Source organism: Meles meles, chromosome 11 (assembly GCF_922984935.1).
Source record: "Meles meles chromosome 11, mMelMel3.1 paternal haplotype, whole genome shotgun sequence".
NCBI lineage: Eukaryota > Metazoa > Chordata > Mammalia > Carnivora > Mustelidae > Meles > Meles meles.
In genome coordinates, this window is record NC_060076.1 from 87,015,578 (window position 1) to 87,041,682 (window position 26,105).

The following is a 26,105-nucleotide window of genomic DNA, read 5'->3' on the forward strand; positions in this document are numbered from 1 at the left end:
GCGTCGGGGTGGTCGGGTGAATGTCCTGGGGCTTTGGCTGGACGGAGAAGCGGCGGAGGGCGTGGACCGCGCTTGCAGTTTCCTCTCCCAGCGCCTCGGGGGCGTTTTCCAGCGAATAAACTTGCGGCCGCCACGTGTGGCATCTTTCCAAGGGAGCCGGCTCGCAGCGGCCGGCGCGCCCGTCGGGGGGATCACGCCGGGCGCGGGGCGCGGGCGGCGGCGAGCGGCGGCGGCAGCAGCGCGGCGGAGCCCGGGGCCGTGGATGCTGCGTGCGGAGGCGCTGCCGGTTACGTAAAGATGAGGGGCTGAGGTCGCCTCGCGCTCCTGCGAGTCGGAAGCGCCCCGCGCCCCCGCCCCCTTGGCCGCCGCGCCGCGCCGCGCTCGTCGTCCGAGGCCAGGGCAGGGCGAGCCGAACCTCCGCAGCCACCGCCAAGTTCGGCCGCGCCGCCGGGGCTGCTGTCGCCCGCACCATGTCCGCGGCCGCCTACATGGACTTCGTGGCTGCCCAGTGTCTGGTTTCTATTTCGAACCGCGCTGCGGTGCCGGAGCATGGGGGCGCTCCGGACGCCGAGCGACTGCGACTACCTGAGCGCGAGGTGACCAAGGAGCACGGCGACCCGGGGGACACCTGGAAGGATTACTGCACGCTGGTCACCATCGCCAAGAGCTTGTTGGACCTGAACAAGTACCGACCCATCCAGACCCCCTCGGTGTGCAGCGACAGTCTGGAGAGTCCGGATGAGGATATGGGATCCGACAGCGACGTGACCACCGAATCTGGGTCGAGTCCTTCTCACAGCCCGGAGGAGAGACAGGATCCTGGCAGCGCGCCCAGCCCGCTCTCCCTCCTCCACCCTGGAGTGGCTGCGAAGGGGAAACACGCCTCCGAAAAGAGGCACAAGTGCCCCTACAGTGGCTGTGGGAAAGTCTATGGAAAATCCTCCCATCTCAAAGCCCATTACAGAGTGCATACAGGTTAGCGGCGTCTCCCTCTCCCACCGAGCTCTGGGGTTAGTTAACCTTTGGCCGGGCAGTCTTTCCGGGCGTTAAGGACACCACGCTCGGCCTCAAGGGTGCCCACATTTTGGATAAGATGCTGTTTAACTCTTTAAAGGTTTGAGCCTCGTAGAGAGGGGAAAGCTCCCTCTCTCCCTAATCCTCTCCAGTCTCTAGAAGCCATGGAGAGCCTTAACCTGGCGGGCAGAGTGAGTGCGGAGTGCCAGCCCCTGTGCGTGGCTTGGAGGGGAGTGATGCCGCCCCTCCCGGCCCGCCCCGCCCCCAGGACTCCCGCACCCCACGGCCGACCGTGGGGCCACCCCGCCTGGGCAGGCGCTGGCACTGGGGGGGGGGGGGGGTCAAATGCGTATCTTTTATTTGATTCTCTTGAGGGATTGCAGCGAAATGCCCAAAACCTGGGGAGAAGCGGCACACTTTAGGTGGAACCTTTTAGGGATGACTAAGGACTCATTTAGCTGTATGCTTGCCACTTTTCAGGGCTTGCCGAGGTGGTTTTAAATTTGGCCAAGAGTCCCCAGGGAGGTTGAAAATAACACGGCTTCAGGCGGCAGAGGAGTTTGATCAAGTGATGGCTGGTGGGTTAACTTCAGGACTAGTTAGCCTTTTTAATGAGATTGGGTAGCTGATTCCCACCCCCACCCCATAGCTGATTCCCACCCCACCCCACCCCCATGATTCGGGGCACCCTCTACCCTGAGTAGTTAGGGGGCAGGTGTGGTCCTTGCCTGAGGTCAAGGCTCAGCAGAGAACGTGGACCTGGAGACCTCCTGGAAGGCTCTCTCCCCCAGAGACACGGAAAGGCAGGGGCCCGGCTGAAGGAATGTGGCCAGGAAGACATATGCAGTATAAAACGGGCTTTGGAGGCGTACAGAGACCTTGGTCAGCCAATTCTGCTGATTCTGTTTAACATAACTCAGAAAAAGTTGGAAAGGGTTGGGCCGTGCTATCTCACCATCTTTAGTAACGTCCTTCTGCCGGTGCTATTCTGATAAGGAATTATAGGACTTGATCTTTTCATGGATCCTCTGTTCCTTCCACCCTCTGACGCGATCTTGAAGAGGCTGTCGGTGTTACTTAGCCAAGTCTTGTCATCTGGGGGTGTCACTGCTGGTACTTTTAAGACGAGGCCCTGGGCCTGTGGTTTTAAAATGATCATGGGTTGGTTTGGTTTGGTTTGGTTTGGTTTTGCTTTTGAAAAGCAAGGCCACGTAACTGCGTTTCGGATTTTATTTCCTTTGGACGGTGCTGCTTGTCGAGGTGGCTCCTGGCACGGGCGTGCCACAGAGTTTCCTGCGTGGTTCGTGCCCCAAGAGGTTGTTCGGGGTTGTCATCCAGAGCTGCCCTCAAACAGCAGACTTGGAAGTTTGTATGTGCAAGGCTGTCGGAAGGCAGATGTGTGCCCGGATTGGGGGATGTGACCTTTAGGGTGACTCCCCCCGGGGTGAGCCAGGGGTATATTAACTGGAGGGTATTACTCACCAGCAGCTGTTGGGCGGGCCTGGCCTTGTCAGCCATGTTCCGGGAGTTCAGTGGCTCACACTGACACCCACTGCCACCTTGAGCAAAGGCACGCTCTCCTTCAGGGAGCTGCCCGGTCGGGAGGCTGGGGAGGCCTTGCAGGGTTTCTGTGGCAGCTACCTGAGCCTTTCTGTCTTAGAAAAAAATGATTCCTGGAGTTCTGAACCGTTCAGCTGAGTGATTTTTCTCGGGCATTTACAGAAATGGCTGCTTATGTGTGCGTGCTGCTGCTCTCTAGTTCTCCATAAGGCAAGGCCGCTCAGCTGTTCCAGGAGAACCTTTTACACAGTCCGGAGTGGAAACCCGAGTGAAATGTTAATCCCATTTTAAATGCTGCAGTCGGTCTCTTGAAACTAGTGATAGGATGAGAGCAGGTGTCTTGTTTAGGTTTGGGGACTCTGGAACACCAGGGCAAGGTTGAACAAAAACCTTCAGCGTCTGTAAATATGGTGGGAAGCACCCTCCTACTGAAGAAGGTGTGCGTCGAGGATCCTCTTTAAATAAGAGACTTATAGGTCTGGTGCATTTGGAACTTGCAGATTCGGCTTCAAGTCAGATTGCCTTGGGGTGGGGGGAAATGAGGTAATGTTGTTGTTGTTGTTTTGCGTTTCGCTGGTATTAAATCCAGAAGGTGGACCTGAGCTAGCCCTTGCCTTTGGTGCAGATTTTAACAGCTAAAATTCCAGCCACACCCCCCCTGCTCAGTGTGGCCCAATGAGAGTCCTTCCTGCTGCGCGCTCGCCTCCTAGAGCCTCCTACAGCTCCCACTTCCATGGACCCAGTGGCTTTAGGAGTCGGAGTCATTAAAGGAAACTGCCTTTAAGCCAGTGCAGCCACCACCATCATGTCCTAAGAGAGAAGGACGATTTTGAGTTGGGTTCTCCTCTGTCCTCTTGTTTCCCAGGGGGGGAAACTTCAGCGAGTTCCTTCTATTCCAAACTGGCAAACCAGAGGCCTGCCAACACAGAGTTAATAGAAAAATGTAATTAGTCACCAACATCTGAAAATCAGAAGATCCGGCCCAAATCCAGAGTTCTGGCTTCTCTGGAAAAATCGATCAGTCGGGCAGTACGGGGCCTGAATCCCTATCCAGCAACAATTGGCTTGAACTGATCATTTTTTTGCAGGGCAGTGTCCTTTATTTTAGTCATTTGCATCATCTCTGCTGGCATGTAAATTTACCAACCCCCTCTTTGACCCCCAGTTTCTTAATCCACTGGATAGGCTGTTACCACTGATCTCCTCATAGGCTCTTGTGCAAAGATTAAATAATGTAGACAAAGCACCTAGCATGGGGTGCCACAAACAGAAAACCTGAAGAAATCCTGGATCTTAGAGTTTGTGTGTCATAGAGGGATTCCTCCAAATCAGGAACCAGGATGAACTTTTTTTAAATTAGTACGTCAGTTTATATTTTATAACACGGTGCTCCATTTGCTTTCCTTCAGCCCCTGGGTCAGACACTCTTTTCCAGTAATGTGCACATCCACGGTTTCATTTGAAAAATGCCACAAATACATTCCTTCTCATTTCCCGACTTTTGGGACACTTTCGAGGGTATTTTTGGTAACGTCACAGCTTAACCATTAGACCCCTTAGAGTGCTTTGCCTGATAACACATGGAGCATATATATTTTTTTCAAATACAAGCAATTGGAAGTTTATCCTCTCCACGCCCCCCTGCAGACCCACACCCACGTCACTGCTATCACCTACACACGTGCACACACACACCAGTCCCCTCACAGCCCCCACATCCACACCCATACACTCCTCCCCCATCTCAGAGCATATACCCCAAACCGGCTCCACAAATACCCACTCACACCGCAGGCCTCTGCCACAACCCTGTCGCCTCCACCCCTCGTGAACACTAAAAAAAAAAGAAGAAAAAGTTTATCCTGTTTCCTGACTTTGTGGTCACCTTGCATAGTTATGTGTATATGGGGGGGGCGGTAAGTTTGGGGGAAGGAAATAAGGACATCCAAATTCCAGATTGAAATCTTCAGAACCAGCTGGTATAGACAGAATCTTCAGAACCAGCTGGTGTAGACGAGGCTGACATCCCAGTGACAGAGACCTTGGGCTTTGCTCCCAGGCCGAGTGCCATCTTACTTCCTTTTCAGAAGGACTCGAGTCAGCTCTCCCCAAGCGGCGACATGGGTTGAGCTTGAGGACACTGGGTATATCATTCCAGTTCCACAGAAAAAGTTTTAAAAACTTTTTTTTTTTTTTTAATAGAGCAGAAGGATGTTTGTGTAAAATCAAGGAGACAGAGAGTTGCAAACCACCCCCCCACCCCCCCCACCCACCCCCCCCACACCCCCCCCCCCCCCGCCAAAGAGCGATTGCTTCTGTTTCTCCCTCTCCTGCTTGCATATTTCCCTGGGTTACCTGAGAAAATCAGACAAAAGGGATCTGGAGGACCCTTGCCGTGGAAGGTCTCCCCCAACCCTGGAAACAGGTTTTCTGGGCTCTTTAGGAATGTCTGTCCAGCCACGAAGTTCTCTTCCTGAAACCAGAGGTTTAAAGTTTTGCTAATACAGGTGCCAGGCCTGGCCTGAGCCTCTTGTACTCGTCTCCTTCAATTATCGGAAAAAGCTTTAGAATGAACCCTTTGGTTTAGGACAGCCTTGACCCATCAGAGGTGTGAAGAAGGACCCATTCCATTACCCGGGAGGCAGGGGCTCAGGGACAGGGCAAGGTCTCGCTTTGGCTGCAGACCCCAGACTGGGGGCCTCAGTGGACAAGTGTCCTGGGGCAGGCTTTTCGTTTGCCCGTGTCCAGTCTCTGCCACTTTCTCTGCTCTTCTGAAGCAGAAGGGAGGCCCTGCGTGTGGTCCCTGAGGAGACATTCTCTCTGCCCTGTTCTTCTCTCCATAGGGCTCCCCAAGTGATGTGGATTGTTGTATTTCATAACTTGACACGCTTCATCCAAAATAGATTTACAGCTTAGCCTGAGTGGGGCTCGCTCACACGGGTAATCGTTTTTCTAGCCCCCACCCCCGTTTTCTTTTCCCTAAGGAGACTTTAGGCATTTTTTCCCCTATAATTGCCCTCCCCTCCCATGACATTTCAGTGCCACGGGAATACTGCAGGGCTGTTTGTGTCCTGAACTCCTTGAAAAGGCCACAAACCACTGTGATAGCTAAGACTTTTCTCACCTGCCAAAGATCTGATTTTTGCCCCCTTGGGGCCATATCCACCCCACTCCCCAGTGAGACTGTCTAGACACAACCTCATGCATCCTGTCAGGGAAAAAAAAAATGACAATCTACATTCGAGAAGAAGGCAAACAGCAGCACACGGACTCTCGCTCTAGAAGATGTGAGGTTTCTAAGGGTCTCGAGGAGATGGACTCCTGAAGGGATTGCTTCTGGGTTTCAGACAAGAGGCTGAAACCCGCTCTGTTCCAAGGAATTGTGGCCCAGATGGCCGCTGGAGCACCAGCCCGCTGGGGATTGAGGCCTTTCGGGGGACCCAACTTCTCCTTGTTGCCAGTCCCCAAGGTAGGACCCACTGTTCCTCTCCCTCACTTCCCCTGTCCTCGCAGACACAAAGCGGAGTTGACTTAGAAAAGCTTTCGCTGCTGGCAAGGTTACTGTCTCACAACAGAAAATACACACGGAGTAGAATTACAGGATGAAAACATGATTCCCCTCTTTTCCCCTAGGATCTTGGATGAGTGGTGAGGAGAGGGGAAGGGACATGTGGGGCCTGGGGTCGGGGAGGAGGTCTCGGGACAAACACAGAGCTGTTTTGATGGCAACACCCCATTACCTTCAGACGCAAAGATGTAACCTGAGGGAAATGAATTCTTGGATTCTGAACATAAGGGTCAGATTTACATTCTTGTCTCAACTGTTGACGTTTATCCCAAGAGCTAGTCATTCTGCAATGTCTGTGGGAAATTCCCAGCTCGGACTTCCCAGGGAGAACTATCATATGACACATTGGGAAAGCGGCTGACAAGGGTCTTCCTTAAGTTCATTGGGAAGAAAAGTGGGCAGATGAGTTCCAGTATTCACTCTTCCAGGAGCCCCTGAGAGCACGTGGCGTGCGCTGGTTAGAGATGGCCTTCCAGGACATCAGGGTGATTTCTGAATGCCTTATGGTCACTGGCATTCTTTTTTTTTTTTTTAAGATTTTATTTATTTATTTGACAGAGATCACAAGTAGGCAGAGAGGAGGAAGCAGACTCCCCGCTGAGCAGAGACCCCCCCCCCGCCCCGACTTGGGGCTCGATCCCATGACACTGGGATCAGGACCTGAGCCGAAGGCAAAGGCTTTAGCCCACTGAGCCACTCAGGTACACCGGTCACTGGCATTCTTGATTTAAACAAACAAGATAAAAGCAGCTTCGTCATTTTCGTTAGCCTTGACTTCCAAATTTCTCGGGTTGTTTTTCCCTCCCCTTGGCTGTTCTCAGGCTTGGAGAAAAAGCTTGCAGGCCCCCAGGCCTCCCCCACATCCGACCCTCCTACCTTCTCCTAATGTTTCTCCAGCAAGCCCCACGCCCACTGAAGAACGTAAATTAGTACCTCGTAATTGGTACAAAGGCACTTTCTGTTTCTATGCAACACACACAAAAAGGAGGGGCAACGGGAAGGGGAAAAAAAAAACCCACAGATGGTTAAAAGGAAAGAAATGGGATCTTTTGCAGTGGTCTCTGAGCCATCCTGGCTCTTGCTCCTCCCCACTTTTTGTTGGGAAGCTAGTCACAGGCCTAGACCTAGGTCAAAGTCCTTTGGTGGCAGCAGCTGTCAGTATCAAAAGAGAATTTGGAGCTTGAAAGTGACCTTGAGGGGTCATCGCACCCATCATTTTGCCTGTAGAGGAGGGTCTGGCCACCCTCTCAGGTACGGGGATTGTTCCGTGGACGCACGTCCCCTTGGAGGGTTCGGAGGCTGGCCCGATGCCCTGACAGCCATGTGACTTTGGGCCCAGAGCCCGGCCTCCGGGGGCCCGGGTTTCCTCAGCAACACAAGAGGGCGCCCCGGACTCTGAAGGGCCGTTGAAGACCTGCTAAAGGCCTGGGCAAGGCCCACCTAGAGACCTTCCCTCATGGTGAATTCTTTGCAGTTCTTTGATCTGAATTCTCCCTTGCCCCGCCACCGTCTCCCGAGAATTCCAACCCGTGATGAACATTTTTTAAGTCCCGGTTTAAAGAGCAGCTTCGCATTAACGAAATTAACCAAGCGAAAGGACAGAGGTAGTGTCAGCCCTGGGACCGTGGCCCTCTTATTATGGGAGCTGCACGCTGTGAACCAGCCCGAGGCCAAGTGTCGGGGAGATTTCCTACTCCACCCTTCCTGGAGCCCTCCTGAAACTTTAATACCTTTTTGGTGCATTAAGGCCAGTAGTAAACGTTTGTCTTACCCTGGCCTCAAGCAGTCCCCTCAGGAAATAATAGGACTCACAGTATTTCGCATAGAGAATGCCTTTCCCACTAAGGGAGTGAGGGGTCTCCATTTTTTATGCCCGGGGTTCCTCCAAGGCATTCATTTCCATTGGTGCTCCAAGCCCATGTTTACGAAGGTGCACCCACAGGCTTCCCTTGGAATCTGGGTGCATCGTGAGCTATGTTAGCCTCTGGAATCCTGAGCTGCGAAGGAATATCCAGAAATGAAATCCAAGGATTCTAGAGCTGCAAGAACCAGATAGCTCTCTGGCTAAGCCTGGGGCCCCTGGGTGTTCGAGTCTTTTTTTTTTTTTAAGATTTTATTTATTTATTTGACAGGGAGAGACCACAAGTAGGCAGAGAGGCAGGCAGAGAGAGAGAGAGGGAAGCAGGCTCCCTGCTGAGCAGAGAGCCCGATGCGGGACTCGATCCCAGGACCCTGAGATCATGACCTGAGCCGAAGGCAGCGGCTTAACCCACTGAGCCACCCAGGTGCCCCTCGAGTCTTTTTTTTTTTTTAATAAAACTGAGAATGATCACAAATTTGAACAGGAGAATGGAATTCATCCCTGATTGAGCCTTTTTAAAAAGCGAGGGCATTATTTACATGGATGAAAATAAAGAGAGGAGAGCTTAAGCCATGCAAAATTAATGACAAGGATTTGAAATGCAGGCAGCAGTATTTTGTATCAAACAAAGTGTGAACATTTTTCCCAGGCAAGTCTCCGTCGTTTGGGAAGTGAGTGCCTCCCAGAGTCGACTGGAACCAAAGTGGGAACCGGTGGGGCGGGCAACGGACAAAAGCTTTGCAGGCACTTCAGAAACGGAATGAATTTTATAGATCGTCTTGGTTCAAAGGGAGGGAAAAGGAGGTTTCCCCATCTCTCGCTCCCAGGGGCCCAGCTTTGACGAGGTAGAGGCAGTGAGAAGAGTGTGTGGTGGGGAGGCCAGCCCACTCTAAGGAGCTCGAATGTAGGCATCTCCAGGACAGGCCTTCGCTTCAGTAGGAGGACCAGTCAGAGCATGGGCTTCGGGGCCCTCAGACCTGTGCTCGAGTCCTGCCTCTGCCACTCTCATATGGTGCAAACTCTCTGAGCCTCAGTGTTCCCATCTGTAAAATGGAGTTCAGTGATTCAACTGATGTTGTTCCGAGACTAATTCAGATGAGATGTTTAAAGCATGTTGGACAGTGTCCCCATACACCAAGAATTATAATTAAAAATAATTTACAGGTATTTCCCAGAAGGCCTTGAGTTTCCTAGAATGTTTGTTTGCAATTCCGGAGCAGTCCAGCAACAGCTCATTCGTTGAAAGAATATTTATTTATTGACTGACTGTTACAGGCATAGAGCTGTTTGAGATGTTGAAAGCCGGCACTGTGAACATTGTGAATAATAGTAATAATGGAAAATTATTAATATTAATGGTAATAATAGAAACAGCTATAACATTCAGCATTTATTACATGCCAGCTTCTAAGCCAAATGGTATACATACACGGTCACACTGAAACTCGTGGAAGTCCTATGAGATAGGAAAGTACTCTTGTTTGGTAGGAGGAATTAGACTTGGTGTCAGTTATCTTAGTCCAAGGCTGTTACTCTGGAATTTTCCTAGTGTGTTTCTAACTACCTGGAGTTACGCATGAATTGTTGTTGGCCTGGACCCCGTGGGGTTCACCAGTGGGAAGAGACCCTGTCTTGCATGCCTCTCCTGGACTTGGCCCCAAGGTCCTTAGCTGTCTACTCTGGTGTTCTAACTCTGGCGCGTGGCTGGTCTTTATGAACCTTGGTTAAGAATATCCACAGAGATCTTGGACTCTGACCAAACTTATCCTATATTTTCCAAGAGCTATTCAGAACCTGCTTCCTTCCCGTTGAAAAGACACCCATCCTAGGTCCACAGCTGTATTAGTCGGGACTCTTGGTTGCAAGAGACTGAGTCCAGACTTGGACCAGCTCCGTAAAAAAAAAAAGAACTTTATGGGTTCAAATTACCCACATATCCAGGGTAGCTCTGGTTTCTGGTATCTCTAGATTCGGGGACTCAGTGTCTGGCTCTCTCCCTGGCTCAGCTCTGCTGTCCTGTGCTTTCGCTTCATTCGTGGGCAGGCTGTCTCTGGAGGGCGGTAAGGTAGCCGCCGGTACCTTACTCCCAGTGGCACACTCCCAGCCTGCCAGTTCAGCAAGGAGAGCAAGTTCTCCTTTCCTAATGATCCCAGCAAAAGTCAGTCTTCATAACTGAGCTAGAATTTTGCACCTGTCCCTGAACTCAGTCACAGTGGCATGGCTAGGTCACATCAAACCCCTGGGCTTGGGGTGTGGGGTCACCTTTCCTGCCCGAGAATTACATAGACTCAGAGTGGGGAAGGGGTGGTTTCCACAAGGAAATTCAAGGCATGCTATTTGTTACCCCAAAGAAGCAACGGATGCCAGACAGGCAAAGCCAGCAGACACCCCCTCCATCTGCACATATAGAACTATAAACAGGATTTTCCAAAAAGCAGTGGTTTGACAAAATGAGAGACAGATCCGTATGACAGCATTTCCCTTTCAAGAGAAAGGACTCAGAGCTATGTCTGGAGTTCATCCTTAAAGATAGGCCACCACTGGGGCGCCTGGGTGGCTCAGTGGGTTAAAGCCTCTGCCTTCGGCTCAGGTCATGATCCCGGGGTCCTGGGATCGAGCCCCACATCGGGCTCGCTCGCTACTTAGCAGGGAGCACGCTTCCTCCTCTCTCTCTCTCTCTCTCTCTCTCTCTCTCTCTCTCTCTGCCTGCCTCTCTGCCTACTTGTGATCTCTGTCAAATAAATAAATAAAATCTTTAAAAAAAAAAAAGATAGGCCACCACTGCATATACTAAATGGTCTTGGCAGATGGATTATTTCAACACGCATTTCTTGTGTTCAGGCTCATACTTCATGCCGCTTCCGTGGATGTTCTAGAAGCCAGTACCCAAAGCCTCTCATGGAATAAGGTTAGCAGTGTGATAAGCAGCCCCATTCACATTTTCTTAATTCCGGTTGTCTGTCCATTTTAATGCCCAGAGAAATGAGCTGTGTCTACAGGAATGTTTGTCAGCCTGGGCGTGAACAGATAAAAGCCTCGAATTCACAAAGAAGGGCGGTTTGTACGACGGTTCCCGTTGGGGTTCCCGAGTCAATGCATTATGCGTCGTGCCCAACACCACCACCCTACTAAATAGCGAGGCAAAGATTAGCTCTTAAAAATAACTTACAAAAAAACACATAAACATGACATAAATTCCTGTGCTGCCGTAATTCTACGGTAGGTTTGTACCTCTGCTGTTTTAATGAAAATAAGCAGAACGACAGCTGAACCACCGGCTTTCCCTCGGTCGTGTTACAAATCATCCCCGTGGCCAGCCACGAAATGTTTGTCTAGTGAGCATTATCCGTCGGAAGCGGGGGTTCCCGGTGTAAAGAAACAGGGGTTCTGCCCCTCCAGCCTGAGTCATCTCTCCTCGACGTCCTCCTGGCTTTCACGTGGTGAAACTCTGCCCAGGGAATGCCAGCCCCAGGAGGGCTGGTGGGGGGCTGCTTGCGGAAGGTCAGACAGCTCAGTCCTGCCAAGCTTTGTGGTCCTTGGTGACAAACACCAGGCCAATAGAAATCCATAGCTCAGCCCATTAAAGCTTGAAAAACGATTTGACGGTGGCCCATGTGGCATGTGGTCATCACAGCCTTACTGTGGGGCCAGCGGCATACAGAGGTTGAGCCCAGAGGGAAAAGCTGGCTGCATGTGCTGGAAAAGCATCACCAGTCCCTCTGAGCCACCGCGAGGGCCCCTGCCTGGCTGGCAGGTAGAGCAGGCATCTTTCTAACCAGACAGCAGTCTTGCCTCCTGGGCTTTTGTCTTTTGCCCATTGCTTGATCCGAGCCGAAGGCGTTAGCCCTGGCTTGCGGTTGCTTGAGACTGGGAGCTGTGGATGCTCCGTATCATTAGACCTAAGTGCACAAATGGGAAGGGAATCCTTGTATTTGCGAAGGAGGCCAGACGTCTCATTGGCGCTTATAAAGCAACTGTGTGCATTGGGGACGAATTTCCCAGTCAGAAGCCCGAGGTGTGCTAAGATGTCACTCCGTAACCAGAGCTGGGTTCTTGAGCACTGCCCCATGTTCTCTCCCCGCCCCCCCCCAACCGCCCCCCACCGCGTTGGGCTGTTGATGAAGAACTGTCATCTTGACTCCTATTCAGGGTCTCTCTGTCACTTCTCTGTTGAATTGCAATCTTTTTTAGGTAAATGTTTGCAGAAATTAGCATTCCCTCTCCCTCCCCCTTTGCCTTTCTTTCTCCTGGGAGTGAGCTAGTATTTAGGAAGCAAGAAGTCCCCCTCTTTTCTTTTTGACATCATGGGACGGCTGTGGATGTTGCACACTGTGCTTTGACCTTGATGGTCCTTTCTGGGGTGTCACGTGCCAGCTTAGGTCTCGGTCCTCATGTGCTGACCTCCTCTGCTCCAAAGGGCCTCTGGAGAGTGGCTCCAGGTGGCAGATCCCTACGCTCTGGGACTCGGGATGCCAGGGGCATCCTCCCAGCTGTGTGGTCCTGGGCTCAGGAACACCCAGTCCCTTTCCCCACCCTACATCTGGAAGGGTGAGGCTGGGAGGCATGCACCGAGACCCTCCTCTCGGTGTGGCTGCCCAATTCCAGCAGTCGGGTGCCCTGCCACGGGAGGTAGGGGACTTCCCCGGAGCGGCTGGTACAGGCTCTAGGCCAGGTGACAGTGGCCACTTGCTGGGACTGCCCACACCTATTCCTAACAGGACAGTAGAGAATGCAGGACCTTTCTTAGGGAACATCAACATCTGTTCTGGAAACTCCAGCCTCTCTACGGCTCAGGTGTCAGTAGGAAGCTCTGGTCCAGTCAAGAGACTTGAACTGTCCATGCCCAGCCCGTCTGGGAAGAAGAACCCAGGAGTAAGAGAATCCGTGGTCGGAGGCCCGTTCTCCGGTGAGTTCGAGCCTTGCTCTTCTTTCACATCTAATCTTGTCTTGTGCTCTGCGTTGAAGGAGGCATTTGAAAACCGGTTCTCATCCTGGCATACCCTTGGACAAGCCCTCTGCCCTCTGAGTTGGATTTATCTGTCAGGTTTGACAGGTTTGAATCTGATGCTTCTCAAAGTCCTCCAAAATGCAAAGATCCAAAGAATCTATGTTCTCAGGATGGTTTTGCCATTAAATATTTATATCCCGCTCCGTGTTTAGTGGGTTCATTTATTATTTCTCTTTCCCACAAACAACTGGGCAGAAGCCGCATAGTCTGGGATAGGCGGGGAGACTGGACATGAGACCTCGCTGTGCGCTTGGGAGTGGGGGTAAGGTCACTCCACCTCCGCCAGTTCCGATGGGGCCATCTGACTGAGACAGGAGGACATTTCTCTCGCTAGGTTGAGAACCCAGAGTCAAGAATCTGGTGTCCACCGTCTCTCCTTCTGAGGTCCCAGCACACGAGTGAACTCCCAGATAGATCAGTTGAGGTCGGGGACACACAAACAATATTCAGACAGGCTTGCTTCCTAGACAGCGACATCAAGTGTCCCGTGATAGATGTTACAGACACACCCCCCACTTCCCAGCTCAGAACCTAAAGAATGGAGCGGGTTGCTTTCCACAGACAAACACAGGGGCCAGGAAGTAAAACCACACATTCAAGCTCTAAAATGACTCTGTTATATCAACCAGTGGAATATAAAAAGAAACCAGATCACAAGCGGGATTCAGAGAGGGGCCAAGAGCAAATGTTAGTATAATGGGATGGCAGTCAGTATAAATGGGGCAGGGCGATGCTTCCAGAGCCGATGAAGTGTTTTTATTTTTTCAGAGCCTCCGCATGTGCAGGTTGCAATAATTCTGGCAAACGGGAGACTTTGGGTTTTTCTTTTGAATTTTGATTTCTAATTTTTGAGGTTGTAGTTAATTGGAACAATGTATGCAGGGAAGTGTGGAATTGTCTGTTGCCCACCTCTTCTGTCAAGGGCATGGTCCTGCTGCATTTGAGGGTCAAGGACATGAAAAAGAATAGAGCGAAGGCTCACATTCTGTACCTGCAACAGCGTCGCTCTCCAGTAGGATCGAGGACAGGTGATCGTGGACAATGGGATGCGGGTGCCGAAGGCCTAGGGTCAGGGCAGGTCTGTACAGGTATGTGTCCCGCCAGCCTCATCCGTGAACACTGTATGGGACCCTGGGGTTTGCACCCCTGCATACACTCACTCCCCGGCCTCCCAGTGAATGCACGCCTCCGTGTTTCAGCCTTTCCATTACTGTCCATGTAACTCTGAAGGGAGATTCCCGCCTGTCCTTGTGGGGCGATTTTCCTCTCAAGTACAGAAAAAGTTGGCTGGGGGAGTGGAGGAGGAGTGAGGAAACAGGTGAAGTGTGTTCTGAAAGTTTCTTACTTTCTAACAGTTTGAGAAGGAAACGGAATTGATGCTCATTTCTTTGGTCTTGGACACTGGAAGGTTATTTCCCAGTAGGAAGTAAATACCTGACCCCCCCCCCCCCATTCTCTGTGTAGAATATATTCTTGATCAACGATCAACCCATTCGTGGAAAACTTTACACTCAAATTCATCCGTTTTGTTTTGTGTAAGACTTTTTTATGACTTCGTCTTATAAAAGAAACTTCTACTTCACTGTTTGTAAAAAATCAGAAAATGCAACAGAAAGTGTTACTCTTAATCCCCCCACCCCTAGACAACTACTGTCCATATTCTGTATACACTGTTCCAGGGTTTTCTCCCTTCATAGATGCTGTTCATATGTACCTATACAGCCGATCACACACTGTTCTTTTCACCGAGTGGTGTCTTACTAACGTTTTCCATTTCATTCTGTAACAGCCTAGTACCTTTGTAACAAATACACATTTTCCCACTGGATGGATACACTACCATGTAGCAAACTATTTCTCTATTGTTAAGTTGTTACCAGGTTTTAGCTCTTATAAACCAAGCAGGTATCCCTGTATACTTTTGTGTTCTTCTCTAATTAATACCAGAAATAATTCCTAGATGAATGTATTGCCAGATAGCTCTAGATCAATTATAAGTCCCACTTTTGTAGGAGTTGTCTGTTTCCTCATACCTCCACTAATGATAGATCTATGTACAAACTTTCTTTTTTTTTTTTTGATAAGTAGGCTCCACGCCCAGGATGAAGCCCAACACAGGGCTTGAACTCATGACCTTGAGGTCAAAAGTCAGATGCTTAACCAACTGAGCCACCCAGATGCCCCATATGCACATACTTTTGGACATTTTTGCCTGCCTGATAAATATTTCATTGATGTCTTAATTGACCTGTTTTGATCACTTGTGAGATTAAATATATTTCCATTTATTTATTTATTGGCCATTAATATTTCTTATTTTACAAATTACTTATTTGCATCCTTGTGCCATTTTATTAAATTGGGTTATTAATTTTGATTTGTAAGTGTCCCTTTTGTATTATGGATTTTAACCTTTTGTCTTATGCTGCAATTTCCTTTATTAATTCACCGTTCTGACTCAAATTTTTTTGCTCATGTATATTTTTACTATACAGAAGTTTAAACTTTTTATGTATTTCACAACTACTCTTCCAATAGGATTTTGCCTTTGGTTTCATGTTTAGACAATCTCTCTCCACTCCAGGATTCTAAAAATAGTCAGCTATACTTTCCCTCACCTCTGTGGTTTTATATTTTGCATTTATGTATATAGCTCATTTGGAATTTCTTGAAGGGAATGGTATAAGGGAGGGATCGAGATTTAATCTTTTCAGGTGTCTATACCACTTACTGAGTTAAACATTCATTTCTTCACTAATTTGGAACATCCCATCCCTGTTGAGTCTTTGGTTTATTTTCAGACCTGACTCTGTTCCACTGAGTTGTCTTTTCCTGTGCTGGTCTCGCACTGTCTTAATTATTATTACAGCTTTAATCATACATTGTAATAACGGGTATCGCTAGTGTTCACTTACTGTTATTCTATTGCAAAATTTTCTTGGCGAGTGGAGTGTATTTATTCTTCCAAATTCACTTTAGAATAATTTTGTCAAGTTCAAGAAAAAAGAATTTGTAAGGTATGTGTTAATTTCATAGACAAATTTGTACAGCATTGCCGTATTCATACCGTTGAGTCTTATCATCCGAGAGCATGGGAAGTATTCCATTTGCTCATTATCTTTTATATCAGGGTCTGGTGATTTTCTTCATGTAGGTCCTGAACTTTTATCATTGGGCTCATCCTGACTGGCTGTGGTTAGCATATAAGAAAACCACTGCTCTTTTGTATGTTTATACCTGAGAATGCATTTTTTAAGTTTATATTAGTTTTTTTCAGGTATTTCTCTTTGACTTTCCAAATAGAAAGTTGTATCATCTGCAAATAATCCTTCTATCACCTTCCCCTTCTGATGATTTGCTTCTTCCTTTGTTATCTAATGGCACTCACCAGCATTTCCTGAACAACATTAAGTAGCTATAGTGATGGGGACAGTGTCCATTCATGCCTCCAGCCTGACTAATAGAATGCTACCTTTATCTGCCTGTTGACCTTGCTGGGGAAGTGTTTTGGATCTCTATTTTTCTACCCCGTTAAGGAATAATTCTATTTTCCTAAAAGCTTTTATTAGGGCTGGATGTTGAATTTTCCCAAACACTATTTTGCATTTTTCAAAGGAAAATACATGAGGGGGTGAGTGTATTAGTTGGTTTAAAGGGGGAATCATATCAATGTGATTTTCTAATGTCAGATTATCCTTTTATCTCTGGAATCCTAGTTGCTTTTTTATGATCAAAACCCACTATTTTCTCCTCAAGAAGCGGCCCTGATTTTGTCCATCTGCGAGAAGCCGTGATTCCTAATGGCATTTTTGGCGTTCTGTTCTGAAAAGGAGGCCTCACGCCCTTAGATTTGTTTTACGGGAGGGAGTTCCCTTTGGTTGAAGCCATGGGAGGTTCATGAAGAGTGTATTTTTAACCTTCCTGCCTTGATTAAGGTCAGCCCCTTTTAGGCTGGTGGGAAAGCAGGTGTGTTGAAAGCATAGGCCTCCCGGACCCTGGGCCCATATCTTTCTGAACTCAAGGGAGCCTGGACAAAGTTGAGTATAACCAGCTGGCAATCCCCACATTGTCGTCTTTCTTCCCTTGTACAAAGAACTCACCACTTGGCGTTGTCCACTGACCCCCAGGTAGAGTGGAGGCCCCGTCTTAAAAACAATGAGCCGTCCTCTGGGCTAAGTAGGCAAATGCACAGCGCACAGCCAGCAGCCTCTGCCCCCTCCTCTCGAACCCCTTGGAGGCCCAGGAGACTTCTGGAAGCCTGACCTTTGTCTGCAAAAAAGTCTTTTACACACCGGGTGCCATACTGGATCAGTAGCTATTCTGATCCAGTTAATTTTCTACTCCCAGCCGAGCTTGTCTGCGAGAGGTGCTTAGCTCGCTGCTGAAAGGGGAGGGGAGCGGTGTGTAAATCATGAGAACGCAGGAGTTTGTGCTGTAAGAGCTCTGCGCCCGTACAGCAAGAGTTTATTGTGTCACTGCCTCCGGGTATGTTTTCCTGTAAAGGCCAGAAATAAAACACCAGTACACGCCTGTTCTTCCCGCCCCCCGCTCCCCTGGAGAACGCTAACGCTCTCATTAATACTAATGACAAATTTAAAGCTTCTTTAATTGATAGTTGCCGTGCCGTGTGATTTGGTCGGTGCTTAACTGTTCATTTGCGGGCCTTAGCACTGAGCGGAATTCCAGGCCTGACTTGATTTCCCCTTGGCTGTAGGATGACGGGACAATAGCCACAGCTTCTCCAAGACCTCTCTTTTCCTCCTCTGCCCACGATCTCTGGTCCCATTCACCCTTAAATTCTGTTCCTTCTCTGCATAGGAGTTCTCCTTTTTTAGGTGCGAAACATGTATCATTTTTTAGATGATACCTTATTATGTGTCTATTCTTAGCGAACATGCCCGAAATGTATCCCAGAGTAGGTTGCAGAACCTTCACAGGTTAAAGAGGTGGGTGGTTTCAAAGGGCTACAAATCCTAAGTCCCCAAGAAGAACCCAGGCTTCCTGCACGCACACATTGGCTGGCTGGCACGATGTTTTATAAAGTGTTGAATCCGAATGCCTTTGAGGGGACAAAGCCCTATCCAGCACAGCCCATGAATGCACCTGGTGTTTCACCCATTTTCACCATGTGTCTGGCTCCTGAAGACATCTGGACTTGCAAACTCTGGTATACACCAGGTACAAGTTCAAGTCTTCAGGATGAGATCATGGGTCGGCCAACTTTCTCCGCAGGACCCCTTAACAAAGCTTTTAGGCTTTGTTGGCCCTACAGTGTCTGCAGCCACTGTTTGACCCCGCTGTCGGAGTGAGAAAGCTGCCACAGATAACAATACCCAAACAGATGAATGTGGCTGTGATCCAATAAACTTGGGTATGGACATGGCAATTTGAATTTCATCAAACTTTCTCCTATCCCAGAATATTATTATTCTTTTGATTTCCCCCCCCCCCCCCCAGCTGATTTGGTAAAAAAACAAAGTAAAAATGGTGTTTATACCATTTTAACTCACAGACTTTACAAAAATAGATAGGTCAGATTTGGCCTGTGGGCTCTTGCTTGCTAAACCCCTGATTTAGATCACTGACCCAACGTTCCTAATGTTTTCCCAAAGGATCCGAGAAAAATAAAAAATGATCCTGGAGATTCTACACTAGGAATTCACATCCAAGTAGATCTTTTTTTAAATGCTTAGAAACCGTAAGGTGGAATTATACGTATATGAGTCTAACAAAGGCTGCTGTCGGCTCGGATTTGCTCTGGGCTCCGTGGGTGGCCCTCTCTGAAACGGATAAAGATGCTACGTCAAAGGCAGCATCTGGGTTAGAAGCAAGAGAATAATCACACGGTGACAGCCATGAGGGGCAGTGAAGACAGTGTAGCCATAAGCCAGACTGAAGGTGAATTCAATGGGGAGGGACCCTGATTACACTTGAAACTTACATAAATCACAAGCATAAATACTTAATAGTTCCCTGCGTACAGCCGATTCAAGCTTCATGATCATTTTCCATTGATTCTCTCTCCCATCAAGCCATCTTCCTAAAACAGAGGGAGTACCTTCTTTCTCTTTCCAATGCAGAGTATAGCAGAGTGGTCTTCTGATCCATTTTTTCCACAGTGGACACAGATCTTTTCCAATAAATTAACCTCCTCTCATGACTCACTTGAAAGAAACATGTGTTAGTGAGTAAGCTAAACCACATTACCACTCCTCTAAGAAAAATCACTCTGACGAGTTTTTGTCCTAACAAGCACCGAGAAAACACCAAGCCTTTCCTTTCTGTCGCTTTTCTCACCACCAAATCACAAAGCAGGGGAGAGACGGTTCCAGTACGGAGGGAGCGGGGACGGTTGTTTTGTTTGGCATGCTTTGGTTTGGTTTGGTTTTATAATTCATCGCTGTATGAATTCTAACCCTTCATTATATTTTTTAACATAACATGTTTAAGAGAACATTTCTCCCATAAACCTTTCACAGGGATTCAGAGGACCTTGGCTGTGTAACTCTGAAAGAGGCAGGAGTTGTCTTCCCCAGGGATCTGGGAACTTCTGAGTGGGTCTGGTCGTGTGAGCGACCCCAGCTATATGTGTACACACACACACATACACACACACACACTCACACACACAGGAAGTAACTAAATGCTTGACAGTATAAGCAGCACAAAAATCAGACCTGATGTTGTCCTCATCCCAGGAGGTTCAACCTTGCTGGGTTATGACAACCTGCATTCCACCTTTTTGTTCCAAGCTCTGAACCAGGTAGACTGCTGTTGGATCCAGCAGAAATTGCAAAAGTGTGGTTTCCAATTCAGTGTTGCTGAGTTTTTCAGAGGGTTCAGTTTGAAGTACGGGTTCTTTTTGTTTTGTTTTGGGGGGCGTTGGCCCTCCGGGAGTCTTTGAGCATGCTCATGCCTCCTGAACCCCAGCACCCGTCCCCCTCGGGTAGGACTTGGCATTCATCGGTGTCCTGTTGCCTTGTGCTACTGTGGCTCTCTAGCCCCCGGCGAAGCAAGGGTTTACACCCAGACCCACGTGTAACGAAGCTACTGGTACAGATTTGTTTTGCACATATCGGTTTCCCGTAAGAACAAGGAGATTGACCAGGGCGGATAACCATTGCTCTGCTGAGAGAACAGCAAATAAAATCTTAGCCATGTGCGGACTGTCATCGAGATGACACAGGCTTGGTTTTGTTGTTATTATCGGTATTTCTACATCTCTGGCCCAGGGTAGGAGAAGGGGGGGGTGGGGGGGGAGTGGGGGGGGGGTTGAATAATATTTGTATGACTCAGATGCACCACACCGGGCAGCCCTCAGCCTTTTGAGTCTCTGGGTTCCAGGAAGGTGGGGACAGAAGTGAGAAAACATGCACTCCTCACACCTACCAAAGGAGTGTCTGGAGAGTTCTGCAGAAGGCAGAAGTGTGTGTGCCCAGGGTCTGTGAAGCCGCTGCTTTGGGCTGTGCTTTGAACGAAGTGGCTCAGTGACCACAGCACTCAGGAGCTCCAGGGGAAACACCTGCGCTAGGGGAGACGTGGTTAGACTGGCGGCTTCAGCAAATGCAGCGAAGGGCAAATGCAGCGAAGGGCTAAGGTTCCTGACTTTCTGGGAGAACCTGTGCGACCAGCCACCCGTAGAATAACCAGCCCCTCCCCCAAGTAATAGTAGTGATGATGAGGATGAGGATGAGGATGAGGATGAGGATAGCAGCCAAGGCTCTCAGGGGTCCCTTGGGTATAACATAGCAGGTTCCTTTGCGTGGAGAACATGATTCAGGGAAACGCCCCTAGGGTATTTATTGGTCAGTTAGGTGTCCCTGAGGGGGTGACTTCGGCGACAGAAATGTGTCTCTCGGTGTGGGAGGGTCCGCAGCGCTGCTTCCTTCCGAGGCCTCCGTCAGGGTCCTCTGTGAAGACTCTGCCCCACATGCAGTCCCGTGCCTGGTCCCGGGGGTCAGGATGCCAGCCCAGGGATGGGGGGCGGAGGGTGCCGGGGGCGGGGGGGGGCGCGCCATCAGCCCGCGGGCCTCGCCTGCGGGGCCGTGTCGCGCGGGCCCCGGGGCTGCTTGGCGCCTTCGGCGACGCTGCTGTCTCACCCGCGTCCTGTCTCGACCCCCCTCCCGCCCGCAGGTGAGCGGCCCTTCCCCTGCACGTGGCCAGACTGCCTTAAAAAGTTCTCGCGCTCGGACGAGCTGACGCGCCACTACCGGACGCACACGGGCGAGAAGCAGTTCCGCTGCCCGCTGTGCGAGAAGCGCTTCATGAGGAGCGACCACCTCACCAAGCACGCGCGGCGCCACACCGAGTTCCACCCCAGTATGATCAAGCGCTCGAAAAAGGCGCTGGCCCACCCCTTGTGAGCGGCGGGGCGCGCCCGCCGGACCCAACCGCGCCGGCGCCCGGGGACACGGCTGGCCGCCAGGGGGCGCGCTGCGGGGGGCGCGGGGCCGTGCCCGCGGCCCCCCCGCGCTCCCCTCCCGCAGCGGTTTCTGAAAAGCACAGCGCAGCCCGCGGTCCAAGCCCACCCTGGGGCCCCTTGCAGAGGCAGCTCGGAACCGTCTCTGACTGCTGGAGGGAAGGCGGATGCTTTGGTTTCGGTTTTTTTTTTTTCTCTCTCTCTCTCTCCTTTATTTTTTTTTGGGGGGGGCGGATCGGGGTGGGGGGAGGGGGGCAAGGCCAAGACAGGGCTGGGGGAGGGGGTAAACTTTTAAAGATTCAACACTGGTGTACATACGTCTGACCCGGGGAGCGGACCTGTGGCGTCACACGGTGATTCTGGGCCCTTCGTGCTTGCTGTCTCAGAATTGTTTTCTTACCTTTTCGATGTAATGACCAGTGTGCTTCGGTTTCTTTAGCAAAACCACTCTCTTGAATCACGTTAACCTTTGAGATAAAAACACACAAAAACCAACAAAAAACACGCCATAGCACAGCTGTCGTTATGCAAGCAAGAGCACATCTACTCCAGCATGATCTGTCATCTAAAGACTTGAAAACAACAACAAAAAAATTACTTATAGTCGATGGGTAAGCAGTCTGAATTTATACTAATCAAGACAAACCTCTAAAAGGTTACACGAAGTACAGAACTTTTAAACCTTGCTTTGTATGTGTACTTTTTGAACATAAGCTGCACTTTTATTTTCTAATGCAGAGGAGGAATAAGTTAAAGACGTGCTTTAAGGATAGAAGCAGACATTCTGTTTGGAACCACGTTATAATCTGTTTTTTTTTTTAAATATATATATATAGTATACACATTTCCCTATGAGATCATGGCAGAGACGGGAGGGCAGAATATATAGGACAGATGCTGAAGGAGAAGGAGGGTAACATTTTTTTTAAAAACTCAAAAAGAACAGACAGGATTTTAACTCTATTAACTTTTCCAAATTTTCCGATCCTTTTCGTTAACATCACTTTACTGTTCCAGGGCCACGAAGGGAGAGGGTTTTGACTCTGTTGGGTTTTATTTGAATGGGTGCATAACGGTCACTTCTCTGGAAACACCGATTTTGCGAAGAAAAAGAGGTGTGTTGGTCTCCTTCCCGTGTTCCTACAAACTCCGACTAACAGGTGCAAGAGTTATGTAAAAAAGGAAGAGGAAGCTGACATGTGAAAAGAAAAATACATCCCCGTAAGTAGTGAGTCCCGAGGGAAGATACCATGATGATTATCCAAGGTGACTTCAAAATGGTCCCTTTGGGAGAACAAAGGCACACGAAATGCATGTGACTGAAGACACGTCACTGTATCTGTGACATCAGAAGCCTCACCACTATGTATCTTGTATCCAGGTGTCTACAATGGCCTAAACCACTATATCCATAAAATGCCATTTACCTGAAAACTTAATTTTGGCCTTCACGTGGTCAGAAAAACATGAACTGTTTTCATAGCAAAGAAACCTCAAGTACAGGGAGTCAGCAGTGACTGTGGGAGAAATGTTTACATTTTCTTTTGTCAGAAAGAGTGCTTTCTGGCAATTTTATCTGCTATTTAACACAGGGAGCTACGGTGCACACTCGTTGATACATCTGCTGTAAGCTGTGTCGTGTAAACTTAGGGTGCCTCCCCGTCAGTGAACTCGTGATTTCACCCAACACATGCTCCTTGCCAGGTTCAGAACCGGTGTGGGCTCCTACAGCAGGTGTGGGGCACGGCTGACTCCGACTTCCAATACAATAGCCATCACTAGCACGGTGTTTTTCTTTTTTGTTTGTTTAACCAATGTAGTTGTATCAGTAGTTCTATAAAGAGAACTGCTTTTAACATTAGGGACTGGGAACAGTCCATTGAGATAAAAAGGAAAGTGTTTTCTCACGGGAAAACATGTCAGGAAAAATAAAGAACACTTTCTACCTCTGTTTCAGATTTTTGAAACGCTTATTTTAAACCAAATTTTAATTTCGGTGTCCAAAATAAGTTTTAAGGACATCTGTTCTTCCATACGAAATAGGTTAGGCTGTCTATTTCTTACCGAGCTCACGGAACGGTCCTGCTTGTGATCCTCTGCACGCTGCCTTTTAGTGAGTGAGGAGTTTGGGGCTGCCTAGCAACCCACCAACTTGGACAAACTCATCTTCCCCTCACAGAAAGAAATGAAGGAAAACCAAGCAAAGTCAGTGAAAGACAATCTTTGTAGTTTCAAGAGTAAATCTATATGTGGCTTTTGTCCCGCACTTACTTAGATGGATATAAATGCAGCAACTTGTTTTAAAAAAAAAATGCACAATTTAACTTCCCAAAAAAAGTTGTTACTTGCCTTTTCAAGTTGTTGAAGAACACACATTTGATATTCTCTTCTATGTTATAGTAACGTAACGTATAAACTCGAGGCTTTTTATTCTTCGTGATAAATCCTGTTTTCAAATGTCACAAAACAGGAACCAGCATTCTAATTAGATTTACTCTATCAAGATATGGTTCAAATAGGACTACTAGAGTTCATTGAACACTAAAACTATGAAGCAATTACTTTTTATATTAAAAAGACCATGGATTTAACTTGTAAAAATCCAAATGCAGGATAGTAATTTTTGTTTACTTTTTTAACCAAACTGAATTTTTTTGAAAGACTCTTGCAGGTGTTTAAAAAGAAAGACAAGTCGTTTTATCTAATACTGTAAGTAGTTGTCATATTCTGGAAAATTTAATAGTTTTAGAGTTAAGATAACTCCTCTCCTCGGTTAGGGAAGAAGAAAGCCCTTCACCGCTTTGGAATGACGCCCTGGCTTTAAGGTCTGGCTTTACATCATGCTTCTTTTGAGAATTATATTTGGTAGTCATGTCACAGAAATTGATGACTCGTCACTTCGCAGGTAGACTTAGCACAGCGCTCATCACTCTGGATAGACGGAGATGTTCTTTCACCGCAGATGAATGATCTGGAACACTGTAAGATACTGATCTTTACAACTGTTTAATCAGTTTTATTTTTGTACAGTATTAGTGACCTAAGTTATTTTGTTGTCCCGTTTTTGTAAATCAAATGAAATTATAAAAGAGGATTCTGACAGTAGGTATTTTGTACATATGTATATACGTTGTCCAAATAAAAGGAATAAATGACAAAGACGGAATTGTCCCTGCCGCTGTGTGTTGTAAAAGGGGCGTACCCTGCCGTGTCGGGGGCTGCCGCTTCCGCGTGGGCCCGCAGGATTTGTTACGGTAAGTCCAAAGATGATTTTACTCTGTCGTCCGGCATGTGTGATATTTATAGAGACCTGTGTGTACTTACTGTTCACAGACCTCTGAGGAAGTAGAAGGAATGTAGGCTGCTTGAAACCGCTGTATGATACTGGAGGGAAATATTTCTATTTTCAGGTAAATCATGTAAAGAGGTTTATAAAAGCTCATAACCTTGTTGGGGTGGGCTAGGCAGTGGGCGGAGGACATTAGGGACTCCGACTCTGCTGTTGAGATACAGTGTTAAGAACACACAAGTCCGGGTCTCAAAGACAGGACAGTAGAACCATTATACTAAATGAAGTGAACAAAACGTGTGTGTGTGTGTGTGTGTGTGTAATTTCTATAGATACACACTAGCTGGCTACAATTTTTTAAGCCCTTACTATATACGGTGTTTAGGTCTTTCTTCTCGTTTAATCCATGCAGCAGCTCCGTGCAGCCCCGTCTAGTAGGTGCCTTTGTTATCCTCGTAATTCAGACGAAGAAACTGAGGGTCAGCTAAAAGACACGTCGAGTAAGTGGTGTAGACAGGTGTAGACAACAGGATCTGCTGAATCCAGTTCTCCGTCATTCTATGCCTGCATCAGGTCCATGGGATTTATTGAGTCATTTTCATTTGACCCATTTTGCTGAGCACCTATTAGCGCCAGGCACTTGTCACTGCGGACACAAGGCTGAGGAAAAACCGACAAGCTTTCTGCAGTCGGGGTCTATACTGTCAGTGAATGGAAATGCATAAGTAAATTTTCTGTATAATTATAGATCGTGAGAAGAACGAGATGAAAACAAGAGTCATATCACCTAAGTGTAGGGGGAAGGTGACATGAGCCTGAGCCCCCTTGAGGGTCCTTAAATATTTTTCTGGGGCCTGGATGACGTGGAGAAATCAGGTCTACGGAAAGTGGAGGAATGAGGAGAGCCAGGGGGAGGAATCCGACAGGAATGTGATTGGAGGAAACAAACGGAGGAGGGTGGGGAGGCTGGAAATAAGCAGAAGGAAAGGAAGGGGAACTTGGGATGCTTGGCAAGGGCCAGGTCGTATTTTGGGGGGGACTTTGAGCTTCAGATCATTATACGGTGTTTGATTTTGATTCTAAGGGCAAAGGGATTCGGGGGATGGTTTAAAGCAGAAGAATGCTATATTCAGATATGGATTCCAGCAAGCTCTTTGTGGTGCTCGGTGGGAGATGGATGTTAGGGAGGTAAGAATGGGAGCTGGGGGACTAGCAAGGAGGCTGTTACATTTGTCCAGACAGGAGGCGATGGTCATTCGGACCAGGCTGTTAGCGGTGGAGATAGGAAGACACAAGTTAATTCCAAAAAAATACGTTGGAGGCAGAACCACTTAGTGATGTTAGGAGTCAGGGGAAAGGATAGAAGGGTCCAGTAATGAGCCTCAG

The 26,105-nt window shown here is 48.5% G+C and overlaps 1 protein-coding gene across 1 annotated transcript; it reads left to right on the plus strand.

Moving 5' to 3' along the window:
• The first annotated feature begins 470 nt into the window (after positions 1-470).
• On the plus strand, positions 471-22,245 carry KLF9 (Kruppel like factor 9). Its single transcript, XM_046021966.1, has 2 exons — positions 471-975; positions 21,145-22,245. Exons 1-2 carry the CDS (start codon positions 471-473, stop codon positions 21,372-21,374), a joined length of 735 nt encoding a protein of 244 aa, XP_045877922.1. The 3' UTR covers positions 21,375-22,245.
• The last annotated feature ends 3,860 nt before the right edge of the window (positions 22,246-26,105 follow it).

Coding starts and splice junctions, on each gene's coding strand:
- KLF9 (XM_046021966.1), top strand. CDS start 471: ATGTCCGCGGCCGCCTACATGGACTTCGTGGCTGCCCAGTGTCTGGTT. Junction 976..21,144: donor CCATTACAGAGTGCATACAG/GTTAGCGGCGTC, acceptor TCCCGCCCGCAG/GTGAGCGGCCCTTCCCCTGC.